The sequence below is a fragment of the Spermophilus citellus genome (assembly GCF_964194105.1).
Source record: "Spermophilus citellus genome assembly, chromosome: 13".
NCBI lineage: Eukaryota > Metazoa > Chordata > Mammalia > Rodentia > Sciuridae > Spermophilus > Spermophilus citellus.
In genome coordinates this window covers 96,062,250-96,089,988 of record NC_138193.1, presented here as the reverse complement: position 1 = coordinate 96,089,988, position 27,739 = coordinate 96,062,250, and the positions used below count along the sequence as shown (strand labels likewise).

Below are 27,739 nucleotides of genomic sequence, written 5' to 3'. Positions count from 1 at the left end.
GCCCTATCCCCTGTGACCCACCTGCAGCAGCTCGAAGGCAGCCAGTAGGTCTCCGGCCGTGGCGTTGCCGCGGTAGATCTGGTAGTACTCGAGCTGGGGCGGGAAGCGGGGTGGGCAGTACGCCTCATCTGCCATCTTCACCAGGGGCTTGGCGAAGGTCCGGCCCATGAAGTCGGCTTTGCCCTGACAACACAAACAACCCAGGTGGCCTCTTGCACTTGTGTTCACATTTGTCATCTCATTGGTCCTTACCACTGGCCATGTGTTGGTGTAAGGAGCAGGTGTGATCACCCACTTTCCAGATGGGGAAGGTCAAGTGTCAGGGACAACCAAAGGCTTATTCAGGGCCAGGCAGTGAATGGCAGATGCAGGACTCAGGACCAGAAATAAGGTCCTTCTATTCTAGTCCAGAGCTCTCTGGGGGCACCTCAATGGGTGAGGTGGTTTGTAGGAAGAGTTGGTGGCTTCCCAACTCTTGGGGGGTCATCCCAATCCTTTACTCCCCACTCCAGGTCCCCCCAGCCCCCCACACCATGGAAAGCTAAAGGCTGTTACAGACTGAGAGGTGTGGGCAGGGGGTCAAGGGCCCTGCGGTGACAGTAGAACTTTCCGGCTCATCTCCTGAGGATGTTGGGCTCTCTATGTCTGTGCCGGGAGGTGAGGATGCCCTGGCCTGACTCCTGAGATCCCAGAGGCTCAGTGTTGGGAAAGGTTAGGCTGCAACGGGTGGGCAGGAGGCACCCGGAGGGACTGGTCAGCAGCCCAGATGCCAGCTTCCCAGCCAGCACCAGCCCAGGAGGGAGTGGGGAGGAGGCCAGCAAGTTGAGTGCAGGGGACCAGGGGGAGGTGTGGTGCTGCTGGGGTCCCTGGTGCCAACACCCACTCATACCATGCTGTCCTGGTCATAGATTTCAATGACAATGATGGGGGGATCATCCCGTAACTCCTGGGCTTCTCCATACAGCTCCAGGTTGTCAAACACCAGCATTTGATCCCAGGTGGGACACAGTGTCTCATTCAGCACCTGCGGCATGGGGTGGGAGACAGGGAACAGGTGATAGTGAGTGGCTGACACCATTCCTAGTCAGGGATTCCAGGAAAGCCAGGAGCAGGAATGTCAGAAATCTTAAAATCAAGGCGAATATGAGGTCTGCCTCCAGAGCCCTGACAGTCTTCCTGTCTTCTCTGCCTTGTGGATGCAACCTCAAAGCTGTAGTCCTGGCCTGTGTGACCTGGGCCTGCAGGTCTAAGGAGCCTGGGTACTAGTAGACCTGCTCTCTGGGCCCACAAACTCAGAAGCCTCCAGTGCTCTTTCCAGATGGGGAAGGTCAAGTATCAGGGACAATCACATGCCTATGGGCATGTCCCCCACAGGCCCTCACCTCCGTGCACTGGCTCTGGTTGATGAAGAAGACGCGGGCGAAGGGATCAGAAAGACCACTGCTGTCCGCGGCAAAGAGGCTGCGGGCCTGGTACATGTGAGCTCGGAGCTGGAAGGCCTGCTTCTCTGTGGGGAAGAGGAGGCTGAGGCCTGGCATAGCCCCTCCTGGGTGAGAGGGGCCTACCAGGCGAGGTGTCCTTACTCACTGGTATAGACCAGGCTGATGGGCGGGAAGGAGTGAAGTCCTAGGCCCTGGGCTGCCTTGACCTCTTCAAAGCCGCAGGGCAGGCCACACAGGAAGTCCTTCCGCTGCTTGCTGAGGCCCAGCCACAGGTAGAGCTCCAGCTTGGCCTGCACTGTCCAGCCTGCTGAGCCGAAGCCCCGCTTCCCTGGCAGCTGGGGGCAGGATTGGGGTCACCAAGAGTCTGGCCAATGCCAGGATCCACCAGGAGGGGTAGGAGCAGGGAAGGAGGGCTGGTAGAGGCCTCGGTCAGAGCTGTGCCTGCCCTTAGTAGCCATCCCACTGGCTGGGATGGGATGGGGACAGAGGGTATGGGCCAGGCAGGGACTCCAGCACAGCTCCCTCTGCCCCCTCACTCTCTTTCCAGCCCTTTTCTGAACATGAGTTAGTTGAGAGCTCTATGCAATCAGTTCGGGCCTGATGGATGTGGGTGGGACCCTTAGTGGGATCCAACCTCTCCCCACCCAAGTCCCATCCCTGTAGCACCTTGAGGAAGAGCGTCTTGACCTTGGCACAGTCCTTGCCCAGCTCCTCCTCCACAATGGAGAAGAGCAGGTCCTTGGAGGGCACCCGGGCATAGGCGACCCGCTTGTTGCTGCTCATCATCCAGATGAAGACGTCAGGGATGCTGTGCTGGGGCTATGGCGGGGGAAGAGCAGGGGGGTCAAGGGGAAGGCCCTTCTCCACTCTGGCCCCTGAGCCTGCCTGGCCTGGGGGCGGGCTGGACCTGGACGAAGAAGGGGCCTTGGAGGGAAGGACCCCAAGCCTGAGCTGGAGGGGCTGCACAGGGAGTCTGTCCCACCCCGTCCTGTGCATCCCCGTCCTCCCTGCAGGCCATGCACCTCGTCTGCCAGGAAGCGCAGCTTCTGTAGGAAGTTCTGGCACAGCCTCAGCTTGTCACGCACCGTGTGCCGCTTCACCTGAGCCCGCAGGCTCCTGGCCTGATGTCCCATGCTCTCCTGTGGGGGAGGGGTGCAGGGGGAGATCGGCTGTTGGGGCACTGTTGGGGCCATGACCAAGGGGGCTGTGACCTCAGAGGTAGATGTCCCCTTTTTACTGCAAGAGCCTTCCTCCAACCCTGGGGTCCAGCACGTCCTCACCAGCTCCCTCATGCAGGACTTGAGGCGCTCCCGATCAAGCCTGGTGCCTGACGAGTGTCCCTGGTCCTTGTCAGCGAGGGAGAGGAAGCGGCTGGGAAGGAAGGGAGCCAGGGCTTAGCCCATAGGCACCTCCTCCTCTGCCCAGGCCTGGCCTGGATCCCTTGTGTCTGGTAACCCTGTGCCCACCCTTCCTGCCACCCCTTTGCCCGCTCACTGGCAGCCACAGCTGAGCTCCTCCAGGACTCCCCGCAGGCGGCGCTCAGGATAGGACTTCTCCGTTTTGATCATCTCCTGCACGTCATTCAGTCCTTCTTCCTGGGAACCAGGGGTGTGAGTTCATGCTGGGCCATAGCCCACTCCCTTGACCTCCCAAACGTCTCCTCCAAGTTCATCAGGGAGGAAGAAGGGCCTAGTGACCTGGGACCTCTCACTAGGGCCATTCCTTATTCATCAAGAGGAAGCAGCCAACTCCCCAGGTTCTTCTTAGAACCTGGCGACCTCAGTTCCTGAAGGAAGAAGTCACCTCTGGCTGTGACCTTAGTGGGTTGTACAGGACTCAAGGCTGGAGAGATGCCTACTTCGCTAGAGACAGAAGGCCTGCCTAGCTGCCTCAGGGAACCCCAGGCCTGGAGGGGCCAGGCTTCTTAGACTCTATTCCAGAGTTCTGGGACTTAGGGCAGGGGGTGGTCAGAGGTCTTACTGGGGCCATTCCTGCAGCCCCTCACTCTGCCACATGGCAAGCCTCTGGGCAGACCTCTGGGACAGCCCTTCAGACACACCCATTCCCTAGGACTCCCAGCCCCCGCCTGGCCCTGACCAGCTTGTCAGCGATGTGGTCCATGATGTTGGCATTGTAGAGGCGGCGGCGCTGGTCTGGCCACCAGCTCTTGATGTAGATGCAGGGCTTGCGCTCCAGATAGGGCAGATGGAAGTAGTTCCTGGAGTGGGAGGTATGGGAAGGTTGAGGCCCAGGGCCACAGGAAGTGAGAGGACCAGGCCACAGGAGGGTGAGCCCACCTATCTGTGATCTGGGGCCGCATGGGCGGGGTGGAGGACACTGAGGCCAGGTCCCCGCCATCATCACCCTCATCGTCGCTGGAGTTCTGGATCAAGTCTACTTCCTCCTCGTCCCCGGGTTCCTTTCGGGGCCGAGGCCGCTGGGGTCTTGATAGGCCGTCAACTTCGTTCCCATAGTTGCCTGGACACAGAATGGGGCATCAGAGGAGAATGCTTTCCCTACCAGGCCCCAACAATTGTCCAGTCTAGGTGTTTCTTTAGGAAGAGGCAAAGTCAGAGAATGGGGCTCAGACAGGATAGAGCATTAGCCAGAGAAAGGTTCCCATGTCCCCCGGATCTTGCTGATAGCCCTGATGTTGGCTGAGCATGAGGTCCAGCCTAGGACATGGCCTGGGTCCCCACTCTTCCTCTCTAGCCCCCAGTAGCCTATTCTTTCTTTCCCTTATCCCAGATTCAGGCCAGCCCTTAAGGTGGAGTGAAGGTTGGCCCCTCTGGGGAACAAGTACACTCCCACAGAGGTGCTGTGTGGGTGCCTGCAGACACTCAGGGGAAAGAGGTTGATGTTGCCTGCGTCCAGGGGTCAGGGAGCAGGGTCCAACAGCTACCACCAGCAGCCCCTTGGTCTGAAGACCCTCCCTCTGTAAGCACAGCACTCACCTATGGTCACCTCAAAGGTGATTGGCTTGTCTCCATTTTTCCTGTCGATCATTGAGGCCTCCAGGAAGGCTCCAAATAGAAAGAATTCTTCCATTTTCCCTGTGCAGCTCTGTGCGGGAGGCAGTTCAAACCTCAGTGGGGCAATGGCCTGGGCTGGCCTCCTTCCAACAGGACCTAGACTGGCCCTTTGGGCTGATGGAGGGCATCCTACCTAGTTTGGGGCTAGCAGCCCGACCTTAAAGTCCTCAGCCTCGATGGCCCTGGAGAAGAGCTGACATGACCGGGAAGAGGGGCAGACACGAGGCACCATCTTGGGAGATGGTGGCCATGGGGGCATCTCTGAGAAGGGGACAGGCAAGTGGGAGACGAGGACAGAAGTCCTGCTGAGGGGTCACATGAAGGCCTCTCCTTCCTGGAGGAGGTCTCATTCTGGGGTCGGGCCCTTGAGGACTCAGGCTTCCAGGGTGGGATGGGAACTGAAATGGGGGCGCTGAGGGCAGCACAGCCCCAGGGGCCTCACCTCTGAGACAGGCGTGGCCTGCTCCACCTGCACCTCTGTGGAGCTGGTGAGCTCGGGGTTGGAGGTGTCCAGGATTTCCACAGCCAAGGCCAGCATGAGGCGGGCACGGAAGGACACGCCCTCCCCCAGGCCCTCGTTCAGGTCCTGGTGCTCATCCAGCAGCGTGTAGTTGCGTGTGGAGCCATACATGTTCACCCAGGCTGGGCCCAGCGTGGGCAGGAAGCCTGCGGCAGCAAGGACAAGGAGAAGGGACCGGGTCACTGAGTAGGTGGTGACTTTCCCCTTTTCCTTGAGGCAGGGGCTACACACAAGGACCTGTCAGGCTGGGGTCCGGGATGACAGGGGTGATATGAGGAGAGGGTCTCGTTTACTCTTTCCTTTTGTGTCCCCATCCCTAACACAACTGGGCTCCTGCTGCCAACCTCTGTCTCCATCGTTGGAAATCTTGCGCAGGTCGATGAAGTGGGTGCCAATGGCCACGTCGTTGACCTTGTCAGAGTCTCGGATCTGCACCTTCATGCGTTTGCAGAGTGGGGGGAACAGGTCTGTGAAGATGACCTGCTCATTCCACAGGGGCTCATAGCTGCTTTTCTGCACCGAAGTCTTGCCCTGGTGGGAAGGCGTGAGGGTTAGGGTGTGTGTGTGTGTGTGTGTGTGTGTGTGTGTGTGTCCCCAGCCTCTCAGACTCGCCTCCCCCATGCTCTTGGCCTGAGGACCCTGTGAGACAGGGAGGATTCTCTGAGCACCATCCATGGCCAAGACCATTCTCAGACTGACCTCACCTTCCAGCCTGAGCTGGAGGCTCCAGATTTCACCTCGTGTCTTTCCCAGGCCACCATGCCCATCACCTGCCCTTCTGACACCTGGCACTCCCAGCCGCAACCTCCTACACCACATATCCCCGTACCTTCTGGCCAGCAAAGAAGACTTGCACGTAGGGGTCGACGAGGTCCTTGTTTTCACCGATGAAAGCCTTCTTCACGTTGGCCATGAGGCTCGTGTTCATTCGGGGCAGCCCCTCCGCACGGTAAATTTTCATGTAGAACCGGGCCCACTGGCGTTCTGCGGGCACCCCCTCAGGGAGCAGCAAGTTCCTGCCGGCACATCCAGCCAGGGACATGGTGGCCAGGTCCAGGGCCCCCACCTCCTACCCTAGCATCTGCCTACCCTGGGGTCTGGCCCAATCCATGAAGGACAGTGAGAGGGCCCAGATGCAGATTGAAGACACCGGAGTTCATGGCACCTGCTGACTGTGGGAAGCAGGGCAAATCTCCCATCACACTGAGCCTCAGTTTCCTCACCAGTAGGGTGGGGGCAACAAAATCCACCTCCCCGAAAACAATATAATAGGCTCAAACAGGTTACAATACCAGAGTAAATTTTGTAAATCACAGAGCGGGGCGTCAATCTGAGTACTGTTGTCAATTTGCCCAGCCTCATGCCATAGTTTTTGTCCCCCAGACCGAAACCTCACAAGTAGCTGCTCTTCCTTCCCCAGCCCAGGAAGACACGAGTCACTGGATCCCTGCCCTCTTTCCCACTGAGGCAGCTGAGGTCCCAGAATGTTTCTCAAAAGCCTCTATCTGCTGCTGGCAGTTGGCACACCACATGGACTCTCCCAGGAGGGTACAGCACCCCCGACCTGGCAGCTTCTGGAAGCTGGTCTGCCAGCGTCTACTCTTCCTACGGAATTCCTCAGAGTTGGAAGTCTGTAGTGAAAGCACTGTCAAAGCACTCCTCCCGCAAGCCCGCTCCTGCCCTGCCCAGGCCCTCCTGTGTGGGGTGCCTGGTGGGAACAAGGGTAAGGGAGGTGGACGCAAGACTTCTGGGGAGTCCACGCCGGGAGCTCCTCTAGGGAAAGAAAGGGCTGGGGTGACATGGGGCTTACCCCTCAATGTCATCTTCTTCTGTCTCATTGGCTTTGTGAGGTGTCTTGATGTTGTCCCCCTTGCCCACCACAGCGACGTCACACTTCACATAACCCTTCAGCCCGGCGGAGATATCATCGGGGTCTGACAGGATGGCCCACTTGTGATAGAACTGGTGCTCTGCAGTGGTGATGAGGGGTGCTGTACCCAATGTCCCCACCCCTGCAGCTCCCTGCCATTAGGGCAGACCAAGGGCCCTGCAGAGCTTAGCACTTTTTTTGGCCTTTAGAGACCCCACGCTGCAGGTCCTAAAGAACAGGGTCCCCAGTTCTGCCTGTATCTGGGCCAGGAAGAGACAGAGGGAAATTGGTCTCAGGAGCTGTGAGCTGGATAAGCCCTGCCCAGGTCATCCATGGGATGTGTGCTGTGGCTTCCCGGTGATGAACCTCCTAACTGGGTTTCTTGGCCTGCGGCTTCTCTTACTGTTGCCATTGTGGCTGGACACACACAGCCACCAGACAGGGTATTCTGAAGTGGTGGCTCCTACCTAATTACTTCCCTGCTTTCCAAACCTTCTGGGGCTCCCCAGTGCCTTGGAGTGAAGCCCCAGGGCTTGGTGTGGGGCTCCTTCTGTGGCTGTCCCTGCCTCGCTCTGCACTACTCCCCAGGCAAAGCCCTCATTCCTTTCTGAGCTCCTGCTGATGCCACCTCCAGGCCACTGTGTTCATGGTCAATGAGTCCCATCCCTCCTCTTCCGTCCCTGGCCAGTTGCCCCAGGGTCTTCTCGTCCATGCACCCTGCCCTGACTTCCTCACAGCTTGGTGCCCCCCACGTCTGTCTCCCACCTCACTGTGATTGTCTGTGTGTTGTTTGGTTTCAATTGTGAACTGAGAGCCTCCTAAAGACAGGGGCCCGTGGTCCTACCCCAGGGTCCCCAGGACCTAGGACAGTGTGGAGCAAAGGAGAGGCACTTTAGGAAGACCTGCTCCTTCAGGTTGGCATTGAACCCATTGCTTTGTGGAGCTTTTCCCTGTGTTTTGTGAGGCACTGATCCCCAGGCTCAGAACTCCCTTCCTCCTCCTTTTCCCCTTTCTACTGCAGCCCAGGCCTGTGTCCTCCAAGGTTGTGATCCCAGGGGCTCCTTGGGGCGAGTTAGGGGCTGGGTACAGAAATTAGCCTGTCCAGGGCTCGGCCAGCCCAGCTGTGTCTCAGTAGAGCTAATGCCACAGCAGCCTAAAAAAAGGGTCAAGGAGGGCAGAGGGTAGGAAGTCACAGGTGTAGGGAGTTGTTGGAGACCTCTGCTGGGCTGGCATGCCTCAAGAGGAGGGGACCGTGTCCTGGGCATCCCAGAGCTTTAGGGCCTTGCCTGAGCAGATGTTTGTAGGGGGGGACAGATGAACAGACAGTAGATGGCTAATGGGAGACGGACAGAAGGCTGGGTGGGCTGACTGGCTGGTGGAGTGGATGGATGGGTGGATGATGGATGGATAAATGAATAGCAGGGTCCATTAACATATGGACGGAAGGGGTGGATGGATAGATGGGTGGACAGGTGGGCAGATTTGGACATGGTTAGATGAATTAGGGAAATTTGGCAAGAAAAGAGAATAACACACTCTCAGGAATGACATGAATTTTACCTTCAAACTTAAAGCTATTCAAATAGGGAATTTTTTTTTTTCTGTCCTGAAGGGTGGACCTATAGACATGGGTGAAGTTTGCAGGTGATAGATTTTTTTTTCTTTATCTGACATAAACACAGTGGAGATACCTAAAATAGGGGGTGCTGGGAGGTCTAAGCAGAGGCTAGGTGACCATCAGCAACATTGATGCAGGGGTCCCTATGCCAGGTACTCAGTGGTCTGATGACCTCTGAGGCCCTTCCAGTCCTGATATTGTGTGATCCCAGGTCAGAGATGCAAGAACAACCTGAGAGCCCAGTTCTATGTGTAGTGGCCTGAAACATCATTTCACCTGTGTCCAGTCTGGTTCTGGTACCTGCTGGCTCTGACTGGCTGGTTGGAAAGCTGCCAGCATCCCAGGCCTCCTCTTGACCTACAAACCCACACTCCTCTCCAGCAGCGGCTTTGAAGTTTCCTCCTGTTGCCTATGACTGGGTAAAGAGGGTCTTGCCAGGGTGAAAATAGGCTCTGGACACCCCTGAAGCTCTTCCGGTTCCACCAGGTGCTGACACCACCTGTATGAGCATCCAGTAATTCTGGGTCCCTGTAAACATCTTCCCAACACTACCCAAGTTTGGTCTCTGAGAAGGGCACCAGGCTCAGGGGCAGAGTCAGCAGGAGCAGCAAGTCCAGGGATGGATTACCCTAGTGGAGAGCCCAGGTGGGGGCCCACAGCCTAGTTCTGCCCGCTTAACTCCCAGTGTGGCCCTGGACCAGCTATTTGAGCTTGATGAGCCTCAGTTTCCATATGGGAATGGTGCTTATGTGCTTATAATGGGGTAGGGAGGGTCCATCTCTGGATGGCATGCTTGACTCAGTGCTGGACCTGCTGAGGCTCCATGCGGGCTATGCTTTCCTGACCAGGACTTGACCAATCAGAAGCCCAACCAACCAGAGCTTGACCAACCAGAGCTCCCCTATTCTACTTTCCAACTTCATCTTGACTCTAAGCCTCAGACCTGCCAATGGCAACAGGGGACACCCACTGCTCAGCCCTGGGAGGATACCTAAAATAGGGGGTGCTGGGTGGAGGACATCCTCAGGATGCTAGTGACATTCAGAACCATGGCCCAAAGATGTATGTGTTTCCTGGAAAGCAGACTGACTCTTCCCTGTTCCTTAGAGAGGTGGAGGTCAGTACAGCTGGCCTCCCCTGAGGCCCATGGCTTGTGTGGGGCAGTGGAGAAGGCCCTGCCCTGGAAGCCTGAGGCCTAGGCTCTGCTCCCAGACTTTGGGCAAGTCCTCATGACCCTGGGCAGCTCCATTGTAATAAAGATTGGACCAGATACTTTTAAGGTCTGCTGTAGCTTGAATGTTCTATGATTTTGTAATTTTAATGTGTTTATTCCTGGGCACTGAACTCAAATTCCCTGATCTGAGTCCCAGTTTGAAGGTGTGTCAGCTGACGGTCTATTAAGCTGAACCACAAGTGCCAGGTGATCATCCTTCTAGTTAAGTGACACCTCTAAGCCCCTTATGGCTCTTAGCCTCATTTATGTCATCTGTAAAATGGGAAGAGGTGCTGCTGCCTACTTCTCTTTTTTGTGAAGGTAAAATGTGACACTGTGGGTGAAATTGGAACCCCAAAGGGCCCCAAGCTTGCCATGTGGTGACAAGCACTTTGGGCCGCCCATGGGGTTGCCTCGTCATCTCCTTGTTGGCCTATAGGTACTTACAGAGCTGCCCAACCTCTGCCCCACATGGCTGCTCCTCAGGTGACCCGGGGTTTCTTATAAAAAACTATTTTAGAGCCCAGGAGTCCCTCAGAGGCTGTCATACTGCATTCAGCAATGGCTATCACCACCACATTTGGATTGGACAGTGTGACTCAGGGAGGGCTCTAGAGAACATGGCCTGACCCCCCCCCCCCACATACACACCCCATCAGCTGGGTGCCTGGAGCATCTCTGAGCTTCAGGTCCCTCAACTGTCAAAGGGGGATGGTGGAGTTCCTGTGAGGACGGAAGGGGTCCTTTCTGCTTGGCAGGTGCCAGCTCAGGGGACAGGAGGCTGGCCACAGACCCTCCCAGGCTGTGAGGACAGGCACCTCTCTCTGCACCCTAGACAAGTGCGGCCATGCAGCATGTGCTACATCCTGTCCAGAATTCCTCCGAGGCTCTGCATGGTGTTACTCCCCTGATAACGAGGGAGAACCATCAGACAGGGGTAGCTGTTGCCTGCATTTGTGTACACACTGTGTGCACCATTTCCAATGGCAACGTGGTGTGTGCTCACAGTCTCCAGACTGTGTCCCCACCAGGCTGAGCTCAGGAACTGCCATGGTGGGGAGGACCATGGCTGCCCCACTCCCGGAGCCACACGCACCTGGCTGGCTGGCCCATGCACAGCTACTCACCAGGCTGGGCGTACACAGTTCCCACGTCCATTTTGAAGGAGCCCACCAGGGTGCCACTGCGCAGCAGATTCTTGGAGTGAATCACCTTCCGGGCAGAACCACCAGCCGCCAGTCAGGCAGGGCCGGGGCGAAGCTTTCCATGGGGCCAGGGCGGGGCCCCCTGATGGTGGCACCACCTCAATATTTCCGGGGACCCAAACTTAATGGTGAAGGGGGAGGGCGTTTGGCAGGGCTGAGGTGGCTCACTCAGGCTCAGCATCCGCCTCTCCTGCCACACTTTTTTTTTTTTTTTTTTGGCGAGGAGGTTGTACATGACACAGAGGCATCTGGCTAAAGGGACAGGAGGGGCCAAAATCCATCCTGAGCCCCCTGTGCCCAGCCATGAGTCGAGGCACCAGGCTACCTTTATCTGATTGGTCCAGCCAGAGGGGCCTAGCAAGATTGCACACAGGTACAGCTGAAGCCAGTGGCCCTGTTTGCCGGGGCTGCTCCCCACTCACCGAGATCTTGATGATCTTGTCAAACATGATGTCAGGAGAGACATGGAAGTCAAAGACGAAGTACTGCAGGGGGAAAGACCAGGCTGCTGTCACTGGGGGGCTGCAGTTAGAGCCCAGGACAGTGCCAGGCCCCTCCCTTTTGGCAGTGTCTGTCTGTACCCTGGCCATTTCCCCTGAGTCCCAAGGTTCGGATGAGCAGTAATGTGAACCATCCTGTTCTGAGTGATAGAGGCAGGGCCCCATCCCCTAGGCTGGACCACCTGCTGCCAGTCAGTGGAACCACTAGTTGACGTTGACATGCTCAGAAGGACTGTGGGCTCCAGGCCCAGTTCTTCCTCTTTCTAGCAGTGTGGACTTGAACAGCACCTTCTCTGAACCTCAGTTTCCCAAGCGGTAAAACGGGGATATGGACCCCCACCTCATGAAGCTCTGATGAGATATTATATCATAGGTCACTGAATTGAAAATTCTCTTGACTGTGTGATACACTGTGGTTTGAGGGCCACAGAGATATCTCCATTAAACCACAACTCTGCCTGGAACATGCAACTTCCGTGAGGTTAAGAGGGAAAATAAGGCGACTCAGTGCTGAGGCCTTAAGGTGTGTGAAGGCACTTCTTTGACTGTAAACCTAAAATGCAGTGGTGTGAGCTGTCTTCTTGTGCTGGCTGCCACTTGTGGTCCCCACCCTTGCCCTGGCCTGGGTGCAAGGGCTGGGATAAGGGTGTGGGTAGTGAGCAAAAGTATCACTGCTTTGGTGAACTCACGGGTGAGAAAAGAAGCGCTTAGAGATAAAAGTCACAAGAGTACAGGAGCCTCGCCCTTGAGCACTGTGGGTAAAAGCACTAGATTTAGAACTGGCCACATCTAGCTGCGATTTGGGGGTTCATCATGTTCTTTCCTGAGCCTCAGTTTACCCCTGTGATATGGGGATAATAGTCTCAGGTGGCAAGTTGAACCTCTCCAGGGGCACAGGGACATCTGTGAGGTGTGGTTGTGAAGTCCTGAAATGAGAGGACCCTGGTGGAGCTCTCAACCCGGGTGTGGATGCAGTACATGCACAATTAACCTTAGTTGCTCAGTGTGGCAGTAACAGGTCTGGGTGGCACTGGCTGGGGGTGGGGAGCCTGCAACTCTGGAGAGGCAGATGGGAATCTAGATTTGGGAACCTGGATGGTGACTGCAGCTTTTGAATGGAGGTAACACTTGGGGAGAGAGTATCAGAGGGCTCAAGACAGGGATCCAAGAAGCAGACTTCTGCAGTGGGAAGAGGAAGCAGGAGGTTGGGAGAAGGAGCTGGAGAAACGTGGGAGCAAAAGGAGGGGTGGGCAGACAACTGGATGGAGGGACTGGGCAGTCAAGGGAGAGAGGACATTAGGGGACATTGTCCTCAGGAGTAAGGTCCTCGTTGACCTTGTGGTATGCTGGGGGGCAGAGATTGAGGTGTGACTGGGAAAGAGAAGGTGGGGACAACTCACATGCCTACTGGGAACAGAGGAGAGAAAAAGGTGGTGCTGGAGAGGTCCATGGGAGTGGGCAAAGCCCTTGATCCACGGATGATGAGCGTCTAGTTCCTGTCCTTGAGTAGGCATGGTTTTCATAGTGCTGTTTAGACAAAATGTGCTGCAGTCAAACCGCACAGGCAAAGGTGAAGGAGCCAGAAGAAAGGCAAAGACAAAGTTGTGTTGGGGGACGGTGTAGTGCCAGACTCCTCGGGATAGGAAGAGAAGGGTCCATGGCAAAGGGGAGAGGTCGATTTTAGGCAAAAGGAAGATGGTGCTCCCCAGATGTCCAGGCAGGACCAGGTGCATGGGGAAGAGGACTTGTCCTGGGCCATGAATGTGGAGGAGGGCAGAACTCCCTCCACGAGCCTCCATTCACACGGGCAGGCTCAGAGCCAGGCAGGATGGGTCATCAGGCCTGGAGCCTCGGAGATGGGTCAGCCCCATGCAACGCGCTAGCTCGGTTAAGGCCAGAATCCTACACCTTCTGAACTGTCTCTGGTCACATTCCTGGTATTTCTTGAGCACAATTCCCTTTTGGAATTGCTTAGAAATCTGCTAAGTCGTGTTGGTTGTTTGTATCTCCCACTGTTGTTTTAGTGCAACCAAAGGAGAGTTCCTGCTAGCTCAGAGAGTTCATCAGCTGCAGTACCTATCTGTGAGCCTGGGGTATCTTTCACTGAAGAGGAAGAGAAGAAAAAGGAAATAAAGGCCTTGGGCTTGGAACTGACCTCTGACCCAGAGAAGGCAAGGAAGATTGCTCAATGGCAAGACATCTGAGCTGGGCCCTGCATGGTACAGGAGTTTGCTAGGAGTGGCAGAGCACCTTGGAAGAAGGGAGCAATTTGAATAGAACATGAGGTGCATGGGCCTGGTACAAAGTGAGCCCTTGAGCCCACCAATCATGGCTTTACCACTATCAATAACACACCAGGTCACAGGGACCTGTCTCTGTACCTATCATGGGAAAGTAGACCTTATTTAGGTTAGATGCTTTTCTAGTCATGGGTATGTCCTGACATGAGGTCAGAGATGTCCTGACTCCACAGAAGACTGAAGGAGTCTTGAGCAGTGACGTCTTGCCCTGGGGCCCCAAAAGAAACTGGCTGGGAGATGTGGTCCATTTGTGGCTACACATGATACCTCGGCCAGGCTTTGGCTGAAGGGCAAATCTGATGTGCACAGGTTTATCTTCCTGCAGGTGCAGTTGGAGGATTCCCACAGTGGCTTATGGCTCCCCTCAGCCCTCCCTACACCTCAGGAAGCAGGACAGGTGTCTCACTTGAAGGAAGACTGCTCAGTGGCAGTCTTCCAGCATATCTCATTTCCTGGAGCCACTTTGTACCCCTTGAGAAAAGGAAGGCTCAGGGTCCAGGCTTCTGGGCCAGTCTGCTGTGTTCTTAGACATCTGAGAGAGGCCTGGACCTCCTTCACCAGAGCTGGTCATGATGGGGTTCCATGTGGAGCCCAGGGGTCAAGATGCTGTGCCCTGGTGACAGCCAGGGCCCTGGGTTGGAGGCTGGACAATCTAGCCCCTGCTCTGAACTGACTGTACCCTTGGACAGTGGGAAGTTTCTTCTGGTATTGAGGTCTCAGCTTCCTCCTCTGTAAGGCGGGGGCATTGAACTAGGTCCCTCATATTTCATGTGACCTCAAAGGGCTGGAAAAAGCAAGAGAGGGCACCAGGTATTTTACCTCTTGCACCCAAAGTCAAGGCCAGTGGTTAGAAGGGAAGCCCCCAGAGGTTTAGGTGACCATGAAGGTGGTTGAGCATAAAGGGCAGGCACCTTGTGAATAAGAACCTCCTACAGGAGTCTCAGTGTCCCTGTGTGAGCAGTGGGGTATCAGTGGCAACCACTGATAGCTGATGCAACTAATGCATCAGGAGAGTCCTGGGCACATGGGAAATGTTCATTAATTGCGTTGGTGCCACACTGATGGCTGGGCTGGAGAAAGCTGCACTGCCCAGGGCTCTGGCTTGGAAAATAGCTGGGACCAGGTCTCGTGGGGCTGTGGGGTTTGTTCATAGGAGCTGCTGGGGAGTCGCACAGGAGCACCCAGGCCACACTCATTTCAATGGGTGGCCCTGTCCAGAACAGGGCCTGACTGGGTTCTAGACTAGGGGTCCAGAGGGCTTGGCACTGCGTGTCAGTGTGTTATAACACAGTGGGCCAAAGTCACCTCTGCTGGGAGCACCGTACATCCCTTGACACTCAGCTGCTCCTTTTGGGCCTGGGTAGGGCTGGGGCCCAGCCGCCTCCCACGTTTCAGGAGGCCCCTTTCCCCACCTAGGCATGGGGCCACTGACCTCGTTGTAGTAGGGGCAGTTGGTGGACTCCTTCATGGATGTGTACTTCTTGTCGTCGCCCACTTCCACGCACACCACAGGGTCCATGTTCAAGCCCACCAGCTGCCGAGCCTCGATCACTGTGATGCTGACCTGCGGGCAGGAGAAGGAAGAGCTGGGGAGACAGCTGAGTGGGCCTTGGAGCCTGGTCCTGCTGGAGCCCAGGAGTAGGGCAGGAGGGCTCAGGGAGCCGCACTGACTGAGTCACGTCCTCGGATCTGCACTGACCACTGTCTGGTTTGCTGGGAGATCCTGGGCTCTTTCCTTTCCAAGCCTCAGTGTCCTGGTTTGCAGCAGGACATGGGATGAGTGGCCTTTAAGTCAGGTTCACTAGAATTATCTGGGGCAGGGGCATCCCCCAACTCTGGTGCTCAGGACATACTCCTGGCCAATCCAACCAGTGTCAGGGATGGGCCCAGGCGTCAGTTTTTTAAAGCTCCTAGGTGATTCTAGAGCCCTGAGTTCTTCCCAAGATGGATGGGATGGCTCTGCCCAGGGGTAAAGGGTGGGGTGCCAAAACCACCTCACAGGGTTCATGCCCTCAGGAACTAAGCTTTATCTGTGTTTTGCACATAGGTGCTGCTGGGAGTCGCTCAGGAAATCGTACCGGGGATCGAACCCAGGGTGCTTTATGGCTGAGCCATGTCCCCAGCCCTTTTTATTTCTCATTTTGAGGCAGGGTCTAAGTTGTCCAGCGTGGCCTCAAATTTGCCATCTTGCTGCCTCAGCCTCCAGAGTAGCTAGGACCACAGGCCCACAACACTGTGCCCAGCTAGGAATTAAGCTTTTAGAGTCTTTGTTAGCTTAGATTTAATTTCCTGTTCCAGGGTTTCTCATGTGAGCCTGCAGGCCTCTGCTACTTTCTTGTGTTTCTGGAACCTGGCTCCCTTCCTGCATTCCTGCCCCTCTCCTTGCCTTTAATTTCTCTGAATGGCAGGGAGGCTTTGGTGCCACCGAGCCACTTTTTCAACCTGACCATTGTATGTTGTGTGTGTTTTGTGTCCTTCAAGTAGCCTCCAGCTCCCTGGAATCTTACTTTTGCCCTGGAAAGCCTTTTTCCAGTTGTCTATTCATTCAACAAATATTTAGGGGATAACTGTTGGGGCCAGGCACAGGTGGGAGTGAAGTCAACTCCTTCGCCTCATGGAACTTAGTGTAAGTGATTATTGGCTTGTAGATTAAAAAAAAAAAAGAAAAAGAAAAAAAAAACACCTCACACACAGAGGTTGGTTTGTGGAATTTCTGATGTGACCACTACTTTTCCCAAATCTTCATTTTAAATCACTTTGGATTTGGAAGTTTCTGTCCCCTTGGAGTGGTCATGGTAAATAGACTTGGGGCTGCTGAACTTGGCATCAATATGCTACCAGGTGTGAGTGAGGAGGACTCACCACGCTACAAATCTCTCAGCTACCAGCTAAGACACCAGCTACCCACAAGGCTGGGTGAGGGTGGAGTGAGTGAGATGAAAGGATAAAGGCATCCTCAACAGACGGAAACTCTGGGCAGTGCCAGCATCTGCTCTAAGTGGCTTCTTAGAATCTGCCTTCTGGCAGGGTCGGGGATGCCTTGGGATGGTTTCACAAGACCAATTAACCAAAATGCCTTATCTCAGCTAGTATGAGCATTTACCTATAATGGAACAGGAAAGATGGCTCTTGGTGCTTCTCGAAGATGTGGTAATGTAATTGCTGTGCTTTCATGCAACTTCTAAATATGATTTTACTTGAGTGAATTATTTTCCTTTTTCTTTTTTTCCAGTGCTGGAGATCAAACTTCAGCACCTTGTGCATGCTAGGCAAACACTCTTATCACTGTGCTACATCCCCAGCCCTATTTTCCTGTTTTATAAAAAAACCAAGAATCATTTCTAAAATTATCATTCACTGTATGCATCAAATGTGATAAATAGCCTGAATATCAAGAAAAATCCACACATCATAAGTCACGGTGTTAAGAAATCAGAAACCTAATTGCAGTATGAATGTTGCCAGGAAAGTATAGAAATGGGAAACTGAATATTTACTCATCGAAGCAACACTTGAACCATGAAAGCAAACATTTCTATTTGGAGCTTGAAGTCCAGAAGGACTGAGTGACAGCTTAGAATCCAAGCTTCAAAGAAGTTCAACAATCACCATTTCTTCAGGGAACCAAAAAGGAAGTAGGGCCAATTAACTTAGCTCTGGAAGTTTACTTTGATGAGCATAAACAGACACTAGAAGTCCTTCTAGAATATTCTTTGCACAGTAGTTTATAGAGTCTTAGCTTCCAATAACCTTTTTATGCCAAAGGCTTAAAAAAGTCCCATTGTAACCCATTCCCCCTTCAAAAAAGGCTTTCTGTAACTCAAGACTGGAAAGTAGATGGATGTTGTTTAAGAAGTCTTTGGAGGGAAAATATCTAGTTAACAAAAGTCTCTGGCAGAAAACAGTTTGAAAAACCTTTGAAAACAAGCAGTAAGTAGTGAGTGAGCTAAACCAGGGACCAGAAGGGAGCAACTTGTCCAGGTCTGACCCTGAGTGCTGTGGTCCGATGCCCCTGGGTCTGAACCTGGGCTCTGGCCTTGACTCTCTGTGTGACCTTGGGCAAGTGCCTTAACTTTCTTGGCCTCAGTTTCCTGAGTAGTTGTTAAGAATTAATTTAAATGGAGACACATATATTGCTCCTAGCACCGTGCCTGGTATATAATAAATCTTCAAAAAATAAGTTACATTAACAACAACAACTCCATTTCAATGTTTCTTTATGAGACAGGCCTGTGGCATGGTGTTTGAGTTGGAGTCTTTGTTCTTTGGAGTTTTTGTTCTTTGGAATTCTCTGGTTCTAAGCATACAGAAGCAAACCCTTGGGCCCTTAGAAAGCCCTCAGAATCCTCAGGACTCTTTGTGTTTGGGTTTTGGCAACATTACTTAAAACCACCAGTGTGAGTCTGTTGGACATTGCCTGGGGCCATTTTTCAAGCCCTTGGGAAGACAGTTGCTGAGAAGTGAAGAAAAACTGAAGCATGGATTAAGGGAGAGGAGGCGAATCCCTGGGGAAACATGTTCAGATGTGCCTTTCCCATAGAAAGGTGGCTCTCGTCACTCACGTCATCTTCTGAGGGAGGTGAGGAGAGTGGGGGTTGTGCATGAGCATCAAAATAAAGCTCTACCCTGGGAGAGGGGCTCAGTCTGATTCTGGGGCCTGGTGCTGATATCCAGACAGACCATCCACAAATAGGGAATGCAGGGCCCTCTCGACCACTCAGCAAATAGGGAATGCAGGTCCCTCTCGACCACTCAGCATACCCACTCAATGCTAAGAACCTATATTTGGGTCTCACTACCTTCGGGGGAGGGTCTGGAGCAAGGCAGGGCCCCGGCATCTGCCTCAGAGATTCCTCCTCCTTCTCCCCTGCTTCCAGTTTATATGCAAGTAGAAGGTGCTCCTGGCTTGTCCACCAGCCTGTGTGTAACTCTGTCTCTCAGGCTCTTGTCAACTCTGGGAGAACAGCCAAGATTGAAGGCCTGGCCCTGCAAAGCTAGGGCCAGCATGGCCTGTCCCAGCAGCCATGCTCATCACCTGTCCTGCCAGCGTTGAGCCACATTCATAACCTCACAGCTGCACACCCCTCCCTGTCTCAGCCTGTTTGTCTCCAGTTTTGAAAATATACAAAGAAGTTGTTTTAATATCAGAAAATGCAGAGAAGCAAAAAAAAAAAAATCCACATTCCCACTATCCTGATATAATAAGACTGACATCACTTCCAGCAATAGAATAATACAGAACAACAATTTAAAAAATCAACCCAAAAATCTTTCTCCAAAGGCTAGTATTCAACTATTTGAATACTTTGTGGTGTGGGTGCGCATGCGTACCTTTGCCTGCATGTGTTTCTCCTTGGTCTCTATGGTTTTTCCAGGCCCCTCTTACTTTATGATGTCCTGTGCTGAACACAAAAGCCTGGAAGGGTTTTGACCAGCACAAGCAGAGCTCTCCAGCTCCTCTCTGGGTTTGTACCTCAATATTTCTATCCTTTCTAGGAATGCCTCCCAGGAACAAGTCGACTTTGAGAATTTATATGCAATTTGGAGTTTGCTATGACTCCCAGATTCATCAGACAGGGTCTATAAGGCACATCTGGCTAGAACTGCCCACCACTGCAGAATCTATAAGGCAGTAGGCCTCAGGTGCCACCTACCTGGTAATCCATGGGCCTCCCGGCACTTGGCTCCATCTTGATGTCTGGCTTAGATCTGAGGAGGAGAAGGTACCATCAGGCCTGGTAGAAGGGGTGTGCTTGTGGGGAGGAGGGTGGTGGCAGGGTTAGAGCTTGCAGTAGGGTGGAGGAACAGAATCATGGTCTGTAAACCCCTAAGAAGAATGCCAAATAGAATGAGGATTAATTGTCCTCAGAGGTCCCCATAGGAGAGGACTAACCAAAGATAGAAGTAACAGGGGCCAGACATGAGGCCACCAGGCTGAAATGAGGGCTGGCAGCTCCGTGCCTTCCCTGGCCTGGAGGTGTTCAATGGCTTGGGAACAGGATGCAGCAGCTGCATTCTGCCTGTGCAGGGAAGGGGTGAGAGGGACACCCAGGGAAAAGAAGAAGGGGAGGGGCCAGGAAAGAGCAGTCCATGGGGCCTGATTCTGAGCCTGGCAACTGAGATCCTTTCTGGTACAGTGGAGACAGTTGGGGATGCTGGGTTCATGCCAACTCACCGCTTGTTGGAGACATTGGTGGTGAGAGCAGTGACTGAGGCCAGAGACACTGAGTCAGGATCCAGCCCATCTCCCAGTCGAATGGCCAAGTGGTCAAGGTCCTCCATCTCCAGCACTGCTGGTTCATCTGGGGAAGAAGAAGGGCTGGTTAGGTGGGTGGCAAAGCTAAGAATCAAATTTAAGGTTTACTTGGTAGCATCTGCTTTGAATGGGAGGAGGGTGGTGGCAGTGTATACTTTCAGTGTTTTCTACCCAATCTTGGTCTTTTATTTTTGATACTATGTTTGGTCTCATTTTCTTTTTTACTTTAGTTGAATATAACTCTTTCATTAAACACTATTTACTAAAGTGGAAGAAGGTAGGGAATAAAGAATCCATACTTACATAGATAACAACTGCTACCTTTAATTGAGTGGTTACTAAATGCCAGGCACATGCCAGGCACTTTACCCATGAATCTCTAATCTTTATAGGGGACACCTGTCAAGGTAGGCATTATATTCATGTCATAGATGGGAAAACTGAGGTTTGTGAGGGATCTTATCCATGCAAAATAGTTGATGAAATTCAGGACTCAGCCCTGTACTGGTGTGTATTAACACACTGAGATGAAGAAATGACAACCTCGAAAAGCCACCCAAAGGTGGTGAGTGTGGGCCTCAGCCAGCAGTAGCACTCTCAGTCTAAGGAGAAGGCACAACAGTAACTGGCAAGTAGCAAGAGGTAAGGACAGAGATTTGGGGGACCAGTGGGCCACAGAGAAAATGCTGGAGATGGTGGCCAGGAGACTGAGAGTGGGCACGTGAAGGGCAGGTGGCTCCCATCCAGCTCTCCTCTTCACCACATTCCTCCTCTTCTGTCTGTCCCCTTTTCCTCATGTTGGACATCTGCTCTCCCCTTCCCCAGCAGCATTCTCCCTGAGGGACTAGTACCACAGGCCACTCCGGCCTGCCAGGACCTGCCAGTTGGCTGAGGCTAGGCTGCAGCCTGGTGAGAGGACGGTGACTTCTTCCACTGAGAAAGCACTCCTAGGACTCTGGTTCCCCCCACCCCACAAAAGAATTGGCTAAAAACTGTTTCCTGCTATTTATTCCCTCTGATTAAAAATCCCTGCGTGGTGTAAAGAACAAAGGATAGGGGAGAAGTGAGGACAGGAAGCCTCCATCCGGAAGAGGGCTCTCTGCCCAATTCCAGACTAGTGGTAGTGCCAAAGGGCAGTGCCCATCCCGACCCCTGGAGCACCATCCCTAGAGGACTTGGGCTCTCAGGGCGGGGCCTGGCTCCAGCCAGCCAATGGGAGGCCAGACCCCGCCCAGGTGGCTCTGGTTGAACCAATCCCAGAAAGTCCTGTTTGGGACCTGCCCAGGGGGCGGGGTTTGATGTGATCACGTGCGAAAAAGTGGTTGAGCGGTCAGGACGAGCCACCGTCGGGGCCAGGTGTCCTACCTTGTCTTTGGGGGTCCTCCTTGTGGGGCCGGTTCTTGCCGAGCTTCATGGCGGAGAACACGCTCCTCCCGGCTCTGTGAGGGGGCCGCCAGAATGAGGTGGAGGGAGATGGACGCACAGAGGGAAACACACCAACACCCAAGAGCCAGCCGGGGTGGGGACACGGAGAGAAAGGGTGAGGGGTACCCGGGCCCCTCGGCTACTGGTCCCAAGGTACATGGGTGTGTGTGTCTTACTTCCCAAATTGGGAGCCACAGGGGAAGTGGGGCAGAGGGAAACCCCACCGCCTGTCCTTGGTGCCAAGGAGGGGGGCGGGCCCAGCTAAAGTGGCCTGGAGCTGGAAGGAGGTGTTACCTAGAGCGCCTCTTCAGCTCCCTCAATCCAGTCTTCTCAGAGCTCCCGAGCTCTACAAGGTCCCCAAGCTCATCCTCCCTGTCCCTGTATCCCACCCTAGCTGGTTGGAAAGCAAGCCAGATGATCAGAGACAAAGTATCAGAACAGAAGGGCAGGGCTCAGGGGGCTGGGAGAAACCAGCTGTTCAGTTCTCAGATGGCCCAGGTGCCCCATGCCTGCTTTGCATTCCCCCTGCCTCTCTGTGGCCTGGGATTCTCCCTGGTCCCAGCGAAGAGGAGACTGCCCTTTCCCATCTCTCTTTAGGGCTTTTGCCTCTTCTGCCTGTCTCTTCTCTTTCAGAAACCCTTTCCCCACTCCCAGGAACTTATGGCAGCTCCATGGTTCCTACCTCTTTTTCTGGCTTGGTGTGGCCTTGTGCCCCAGAGGTAGTAGTCAGGGGGGTGGCTGAGGGAAGAGGGCAGGAGTCCTCACTGCCCTTCAGTGATGTCCCTGTAGCTGAGCCTGAGGTCCTTGGAGCCAGGAGGGACCAGCAGTACGATCGGCAGGGGGTGAGGTGTAGTATTCCATTACCCCATCCATATTACATGAGTGGGACACCTGACTCCCTGTACTTCCCCTTCTCCTCCTCCTGGGTGTGGCTGTCATCCTTTAGGCCTCACTGGGGAAAGGAGCAGGCCCACCCCTGACTGGCTTATTACAGAGCCCACCATCTTTGTGTCTGCATCTCCCTGTGGAGGCTTGACAGTTTTTAAGTCCCCACATCCCTGCTCTTTATGCTGTATAATGTGAGGTTGGAGAGAACCTTTCTGTTCTTTTAGAAATGTCCTAGAAATCTCAAGTTCCTCAACCCCGGATAAGCCAATCTTATTTCCCAAACCTGGCTCTATCTTAAACCCAGGATTTTCTTTACTCTTCAGATACTAGGCAAGGCATGTCTGTATCCCCTGAGAGGCAATCAAAACCACCCCTTTCACATGACATCAGCTTACTAACATGTTCATAAAGAAGGACAGAAGAAGGCTGAGGTGACAGTGGTATGTCTCCCCTTGACAGTATCCTATTGTTTAGGGAATAACAATGTGAAGAAAGGGGCTCTATGAAAGGAAGCTGATGTCTTTGGAATTATCTTAACTGTAACATTAAGAGAGTAAGTTATACACTCATACCTGTAAAACACACAAAGTGGCCAAACCATAGTATATAACTTATAAACAAAAGTATAAAACTTTTCTTGAGCAACTACTGTGGGCCAAAGGCTCTTCCAGATGTTTGCTCATTTCGTATTCCTAAGAATCCTGTGAAAGACATATACTTCTCATTTATCCAAGGAAAAGCTGAGGCTCAGAGAGATGAAAATGACTTCACTGTCCCACGTAAGTGGCAGACTTGGGATTGAAATACAAAGCTCCTGTCTCCTAGTGGCAGTATATTCACTTTGTGCTGGCTTCAATGCTTGGGGCTATTCTGAGTGTGAATCCCATCCTGACCATGGGGACTTTGGCAAAAAGGTTCCAGGGCCTGTTGCCATGGCAATTGTGCCAGCACAATTTGCAGATTGGGTTGTCGTCTGTGAAGAGTCCCACATAGAAGGGGCTCATTCAAAAACAACCCACATCTGGAAAGAGAAAGCTGTATTTGTTAAGTTGCTGGTAACATAGCATTGGGCAGATCAATAAACCCATCAGAAACAATGGCATGGTAGCAGGCAAAGAGGCCATGCGTTTGACCTACCCACAAGCATCCTGTGGTATCTCACCCTTTGGGGGCAGGGTGCCAGCTATATGCTGACCTCTGCAACAGGCCTGGCTATAGGAAGCTTGACTAGTGTGGACCCTCACTCTACTCCATGTCTCCCCACCTGTCCCTTCCTGTCTCTGTGTTTGGGACTCCTTTCTGCCCAGCTTTACTGTTCATCGACTTCTCCTCTTGAATCACCCAGGAGTCTCCTGGAGGTTCAGTCTTTGCCCTTGTACAATCTTGTCTTAGCCATTCCTAGACTGGGCCATTCTTAGAATCCTCACTCCATGTGTGAGCTGCACAGTGTCATCATCATCACAGTCTGCTCCAGTCAAGGGGCCCTCGCTCCCAGGGGCAAGTGTTCTGGGATAGCAGATCCAAGTGATCCAAGTCGGGTCAGAAGAAGCCCCACCTGGAGAAGTCAGCTGCCCAGCATCCTGGGACAGATCTGGCTCTTCTGCCTGAGGCCCAGAGGAATGGCCAGGCACCACCACTACCGCAGCCACCGTGGTGGCTTTCTGATGCTGATCCCATGTGCCCACCCACTGTCCCCCACCCCAATAGTATGGCCTTTGAATTAGAAAGTCACTTTATTCTTTAAAACAAACATCATTGGAAGTAAGATTGAGACTTTTTAAAAAACTATAATTATCCAAAAATCTCTACCACACCCTGAAGCAATTCAAGAGAGAAACCCCTCCTTCCCAGTTCTATATTATTTAACCATCTGAAGTTCACTGATAGTATTCTGGAAATGTCTCAAAATGACATGCTTGTCTCATGATGAAAAATGTGGAAATGTGTGACGATAGATATAATTTCCAGAGGATCTGTGCCTCTGCTGGTTTCTTCTAGACTTGGTCATCAGTGACCTGCACCATGGGCAATAGAGTATGATGTCATTGCCACTGCCTTTGTAGTTTTCTGATTGCTGACATATCAGAAGGTCACTACAGGAAAAGCCCTTCCTGCCTTATACCAGCACCAGTTCCTAGCAAGCAGTGTGCTGGGCTCTCTTGGCAAAGGTAAAGGAGATTTAAAAAAAAATAAATGTTAACTTAATCAGGGATTTTTGAAGAGTATCCACTTGTCTTAAAGACTCCTTTAAAATATGTATTTTTTGTTTCTGTTGTCCTGAAACTTATAAAAAATTTTGAAATTAAAATTCTACATTTCATCTAATTGGGTTCTGCAATCATTGAAGACAGAATGTGGTAAGAAACAGACAAAGAAGCCAGTAATCAACTCAGTGAAAAACTACTTTGTAATCAAGTGGCTCCTTATTCATGGGCACATTAAACTTGAGAAATAGGAGCAGAGGGAGGGTGGCCTCTTAGGATGCTCTGAAGATTTATATTCACATTTGTTCCCCATGGCTGGGTTCGCCACAGTTAGAATGATATATCTAGAATTCTCTCTAGAGGAAATATTTTAAAATTAGTGCACTCACTGTAAACTCTTCATTTATGGATCTGGTAATTTCTCACGGCCCAGGGCTTATGCCCCACGATTGGCTTCAACTGGAATTGCCAGGGAATTGCCAGGCCTTAGGTAACTGGGATAAAAACAAACTCCTATATAAGAGAAGCAGGGTCTGTGATGCTTCTTTGCACTGTGTAAGCAACAAGATTTTAAAAACGTGGGGACATATTTCTAAGCGCCCTTGATGGCTTTATTTCCTTTATTTTCCATGCCCCAAGTACAGTAAATTTCATAATTCTACATTTCATCTAATTGGGTTCTGCAATCATTGAAGATGTCTTTGAAAGTGTGTTGAATTTCATTTAGTTTTGCAAATAGCTTCCTATGCAGGAGGATAGGAGGATCCTTCACCCAGAACCACTTGTCTAAACTGACCTGTTTGCACCAGTTGCACCGGTTCTTGAGAGACCCACAGGAACTTGTCCTGACCCCAGGAGTGCTAGGGGTCCTCAGTGCTCCTCATGTGTCTACTATTATACAAAACTTAAGCAAACAGCATCATGGAAATACATTTTCCATCTTCCCAAAGTGACTTATCCCAGTGAGCAGACCTTCTTTTGTGGATCGAATCTTGAATTTCCCCTACTGCAGCTTACATCTATTACCATTTATTTCCCCTCAGCATAGATAAAAACTAACCAGCTTTGCCGCACCATCTCCTTTCAGAGACTGCAGGCTCTTCTCTTCCCAGGCCAGAGCCTTGATTTGTTTACTCTCTTAGAAATCCCATTTCCCTACTCTTCCTTAGTCTTATTATGCTCCACATTAAAATAATAATACATGCTGGTTTGCTTTATCTCATATGATAATGGGAGATGGCAAAGAACTAGTGGAGGTTGGGCTAGGGAACCAGAGCATATTATGGGCCCACTACCAGGACAAACTGGGGAACTGGACATCAAGAAGGGCATTGCGATCTCACACAGAGCCCTGGGTAGACGGGTGACTTATGTCTCATGTATAACCTTTGAAATCTAAGAATCCCTGAGGCCTTTCTCTAGGAGGAACTCCCCTTCTGCATCCCTATCATCTCCCATTTGCCCTGGAGTTCAGCTCCCTGGTTTCCTCTCCAAGCCTTGCCATGCGCTCTGCCTGAGGCTTCAGCAAACTCTTACAACCCTCCTGTCCCTGGGTGGAGCCGGTGGAGCCATCCCCGCGTGGTGGCGCCATCCCCGCGTGGTGTGGTTGCCTCCATCACTGTAGCCTTAATGCTGTGTAGTCATAGCTGTTGCTTGTGGGTTACAGGCAAGATGGGAACTCAGGGTACTTATGGTAAAGCATGGGAGAGGCTATGAGTTCCTTGGGATCTCGATGTCAACAGGTGCCCCAGGCACAGCGCCCATCAGTGTGAACTCTAGACACACAATGGTGGCATTTCCATGGTATCCTCACATGAACTAATTTTTAACTTATTGGAATCACAGTTCTGGGAAAATCTCTGGGGCTCAGTTTCCCTATCTAGAAGATAATGATCATGGTCCTGGCTTTTCAGCCTCATTGGTATATCTGGAGATTTAATTAACTGTAGTCAAGTGCTCTAAACTTCTTGGGTCCATGGTGAGCTCTGGGGGTGAGGGAGGGGGTGGGACTCCCTGTGTGTTAGTTCCATCTCTGTCCCTATCTCCTGAAACTCAGATTTGTTATCTGTAAAAAAGGGAGTTGGCCAGAGGTCCCCTCCAGTGCCCTGACTATTACTGCCCTTGTGAATTTGCCTTGTGATGCTTTCTCCAAGTGACAATGTGCCTCTGGGGGAGCCCACGAGCCCAAGGTAACCTCAGGCCTCCTGCCTTGACAGGCCTGGATGGCTGGCCCTGCCCTTCTGTCATCTCCCAGACAGTCCTCATGTCTCCTTTCCCTTTGGGGAGTGGAGATTGCGAGGCTACCAGAGAGTGGCCATTTCTCCTTAGCTTTCTGGGTATCATGCTCTGGCACACCTTACAGCCACCCAGTGCCCACAGCCTGTCTTCCTTGGGCCTCCACTGCTGTCTGTCCAATTGCCCAGCCCTGGCTAGACTGGCAGCAGTGTGTGTGGGGATGACTAGTGGCTTCTTTTGCATCCCATCCTTTGCCTCGAGCCTCACCTTCCCTCGCAGGGAAGCTTAAAGGCCTGACTCACAGGAGTGGCAAGTGAACCGAAATATGGGCAAAGAACAGGACACTTTTGAAAGGTGATGGGGTCACTCCCAAGAACCAAGAGTGGAAACCGGAAAGCCTGGCCACCTGCCCGCCCCCCCTCCCCCTCCCTTCTCCTCACCCCCCTCCATGGTCCATGGACTGACCTCCCTCGCCCTGCATGCTCCCATGCTGGCTCCACCAGGACAGCCCATGCCTAAGCACCCTCAGATGGGCCCATCCCGCCCTCGGCAGCCCTGTGGTTAGGAGCTGGCACCCACCGGCTCTGCCCTGGCCTGGGACACCTACTTGTGCTCGCCATCTCTGCCTCCCTTGGTCTTCTCTCTGCCTTTGCTGAGTAGGGAGAAGAAATAAGGAGACAAGGGGATGCAAGTGAGAGGATGTGGACCAGAGACACTTGCAGTTTTAGACCCTGGCCCTGTGGACCTCCATACTCCCTAGGGTCCTCCTTGTCCCACAGACCCTCACCCACAGCTTTTGCTATAACAAACCAAAGTGTGCTGGGCAGGGACCACATGGCCCTCAGCTTTGCCTTGGAGAAAGGGGAAGGGCCTGGGGTACCAGCCGATCCCTTCTACCCCAGGCTACAGGCTGGTGATTATGGAAAGTGGGTTGCAGGTTCTCCAGGGCCTTTTCTTCTCCCACCTCCTTCCTTCATCCTGAGCTCCCAGGTGATGGGGTCCTTCAGGGAAATAGTGGGCTGGACCTTCTT

The 27,739-nt window shown here is 52.8% G+C and overlaps 1 protein-coding gene across 3 annotated transcripts in view; it reads right to left on the bottom strand.

The window, feature by feature from the left end:
* The window catches only part of OTOF (otoferlin), an 84,856-nt gene that overhangs the window by 13,291 nt on the left and 43,826 nt on the right, over positions 1–27,739 (bottom strand). For 2 of the 3 annotated variants that reach the window (XM_081264661.1, XM_081264663.1), the window contains exons 6-26: positions 21,322–21,395; positions 19,876–20,002; positions 19,355–19,409; positions 15,133–15,264; positions 11,323–11,385; positions 10,823–10,907; positions 6,805–6,964; positions 5,824–6,010; positions 5,339–5,525; positions 4,917–5,140; positions 4,397–4,505; positions 3,740–3,920; positions 3,540–3,660; positions 2,937–3,037; positions 2,723–2,813; positions 2,465–2,581; positions 2,109–2,261; positions 1,588–1,777; positions 1,383–1,507; positions 890–1,024; positions 22–183 (exon numbers count right to left, since the gene is read on the bottom strand). In XM_081264661.1, the coding sequence (XP_081120787.1) occupies positions 22–183; positions 890–1,024; positions 1,383–1,507; positions 1,588–1,777; positions 2,109–2,261; positions 2,465–2,581; positions 2,723–2,813; positions 2,937–3,037; positions 3,540–3,660; positions 3,740–3,920; positions 4,397–4,505; positions 4,917–5,140; positions 5,339–5,525; positions 5,824–6,010; positions 6,805–6,964; positions 10,823–10,907; positions 11,323–11,385; positions 15,133–15,264; positions 19,355–19,409; positions 19,876–20,002; positions 21,322–21,395 (2,779 nt within the window). Of the gene's footprint in view, positions 1–21; positions 184–889; positions 1,025–1,382; positions 1,508–1,587; positions 1,778–2,108; positions 2,262–2,464; positions 2,582–2,722; positions 2,814–2,936; positions 3,038–3,539; positions 3,661–3,739; positions 3,921–4,396; positions 4,506–4,916; positions 5,141–5,338; positions 5,526–5,823; positions 6,011–6,804; positions 6,965–10,822; positions 10,908–11,322; positions 11,386–15,132; positions 15,265–19,354; positions 19,410–19,875; positions 20,003–21,321; positions 21,396–27,315; positions 27,361–27,739 lie in introns of all 3 variants that reach the window. The other variant, XM_081264662.1, reaches the window with a different exon arrangement.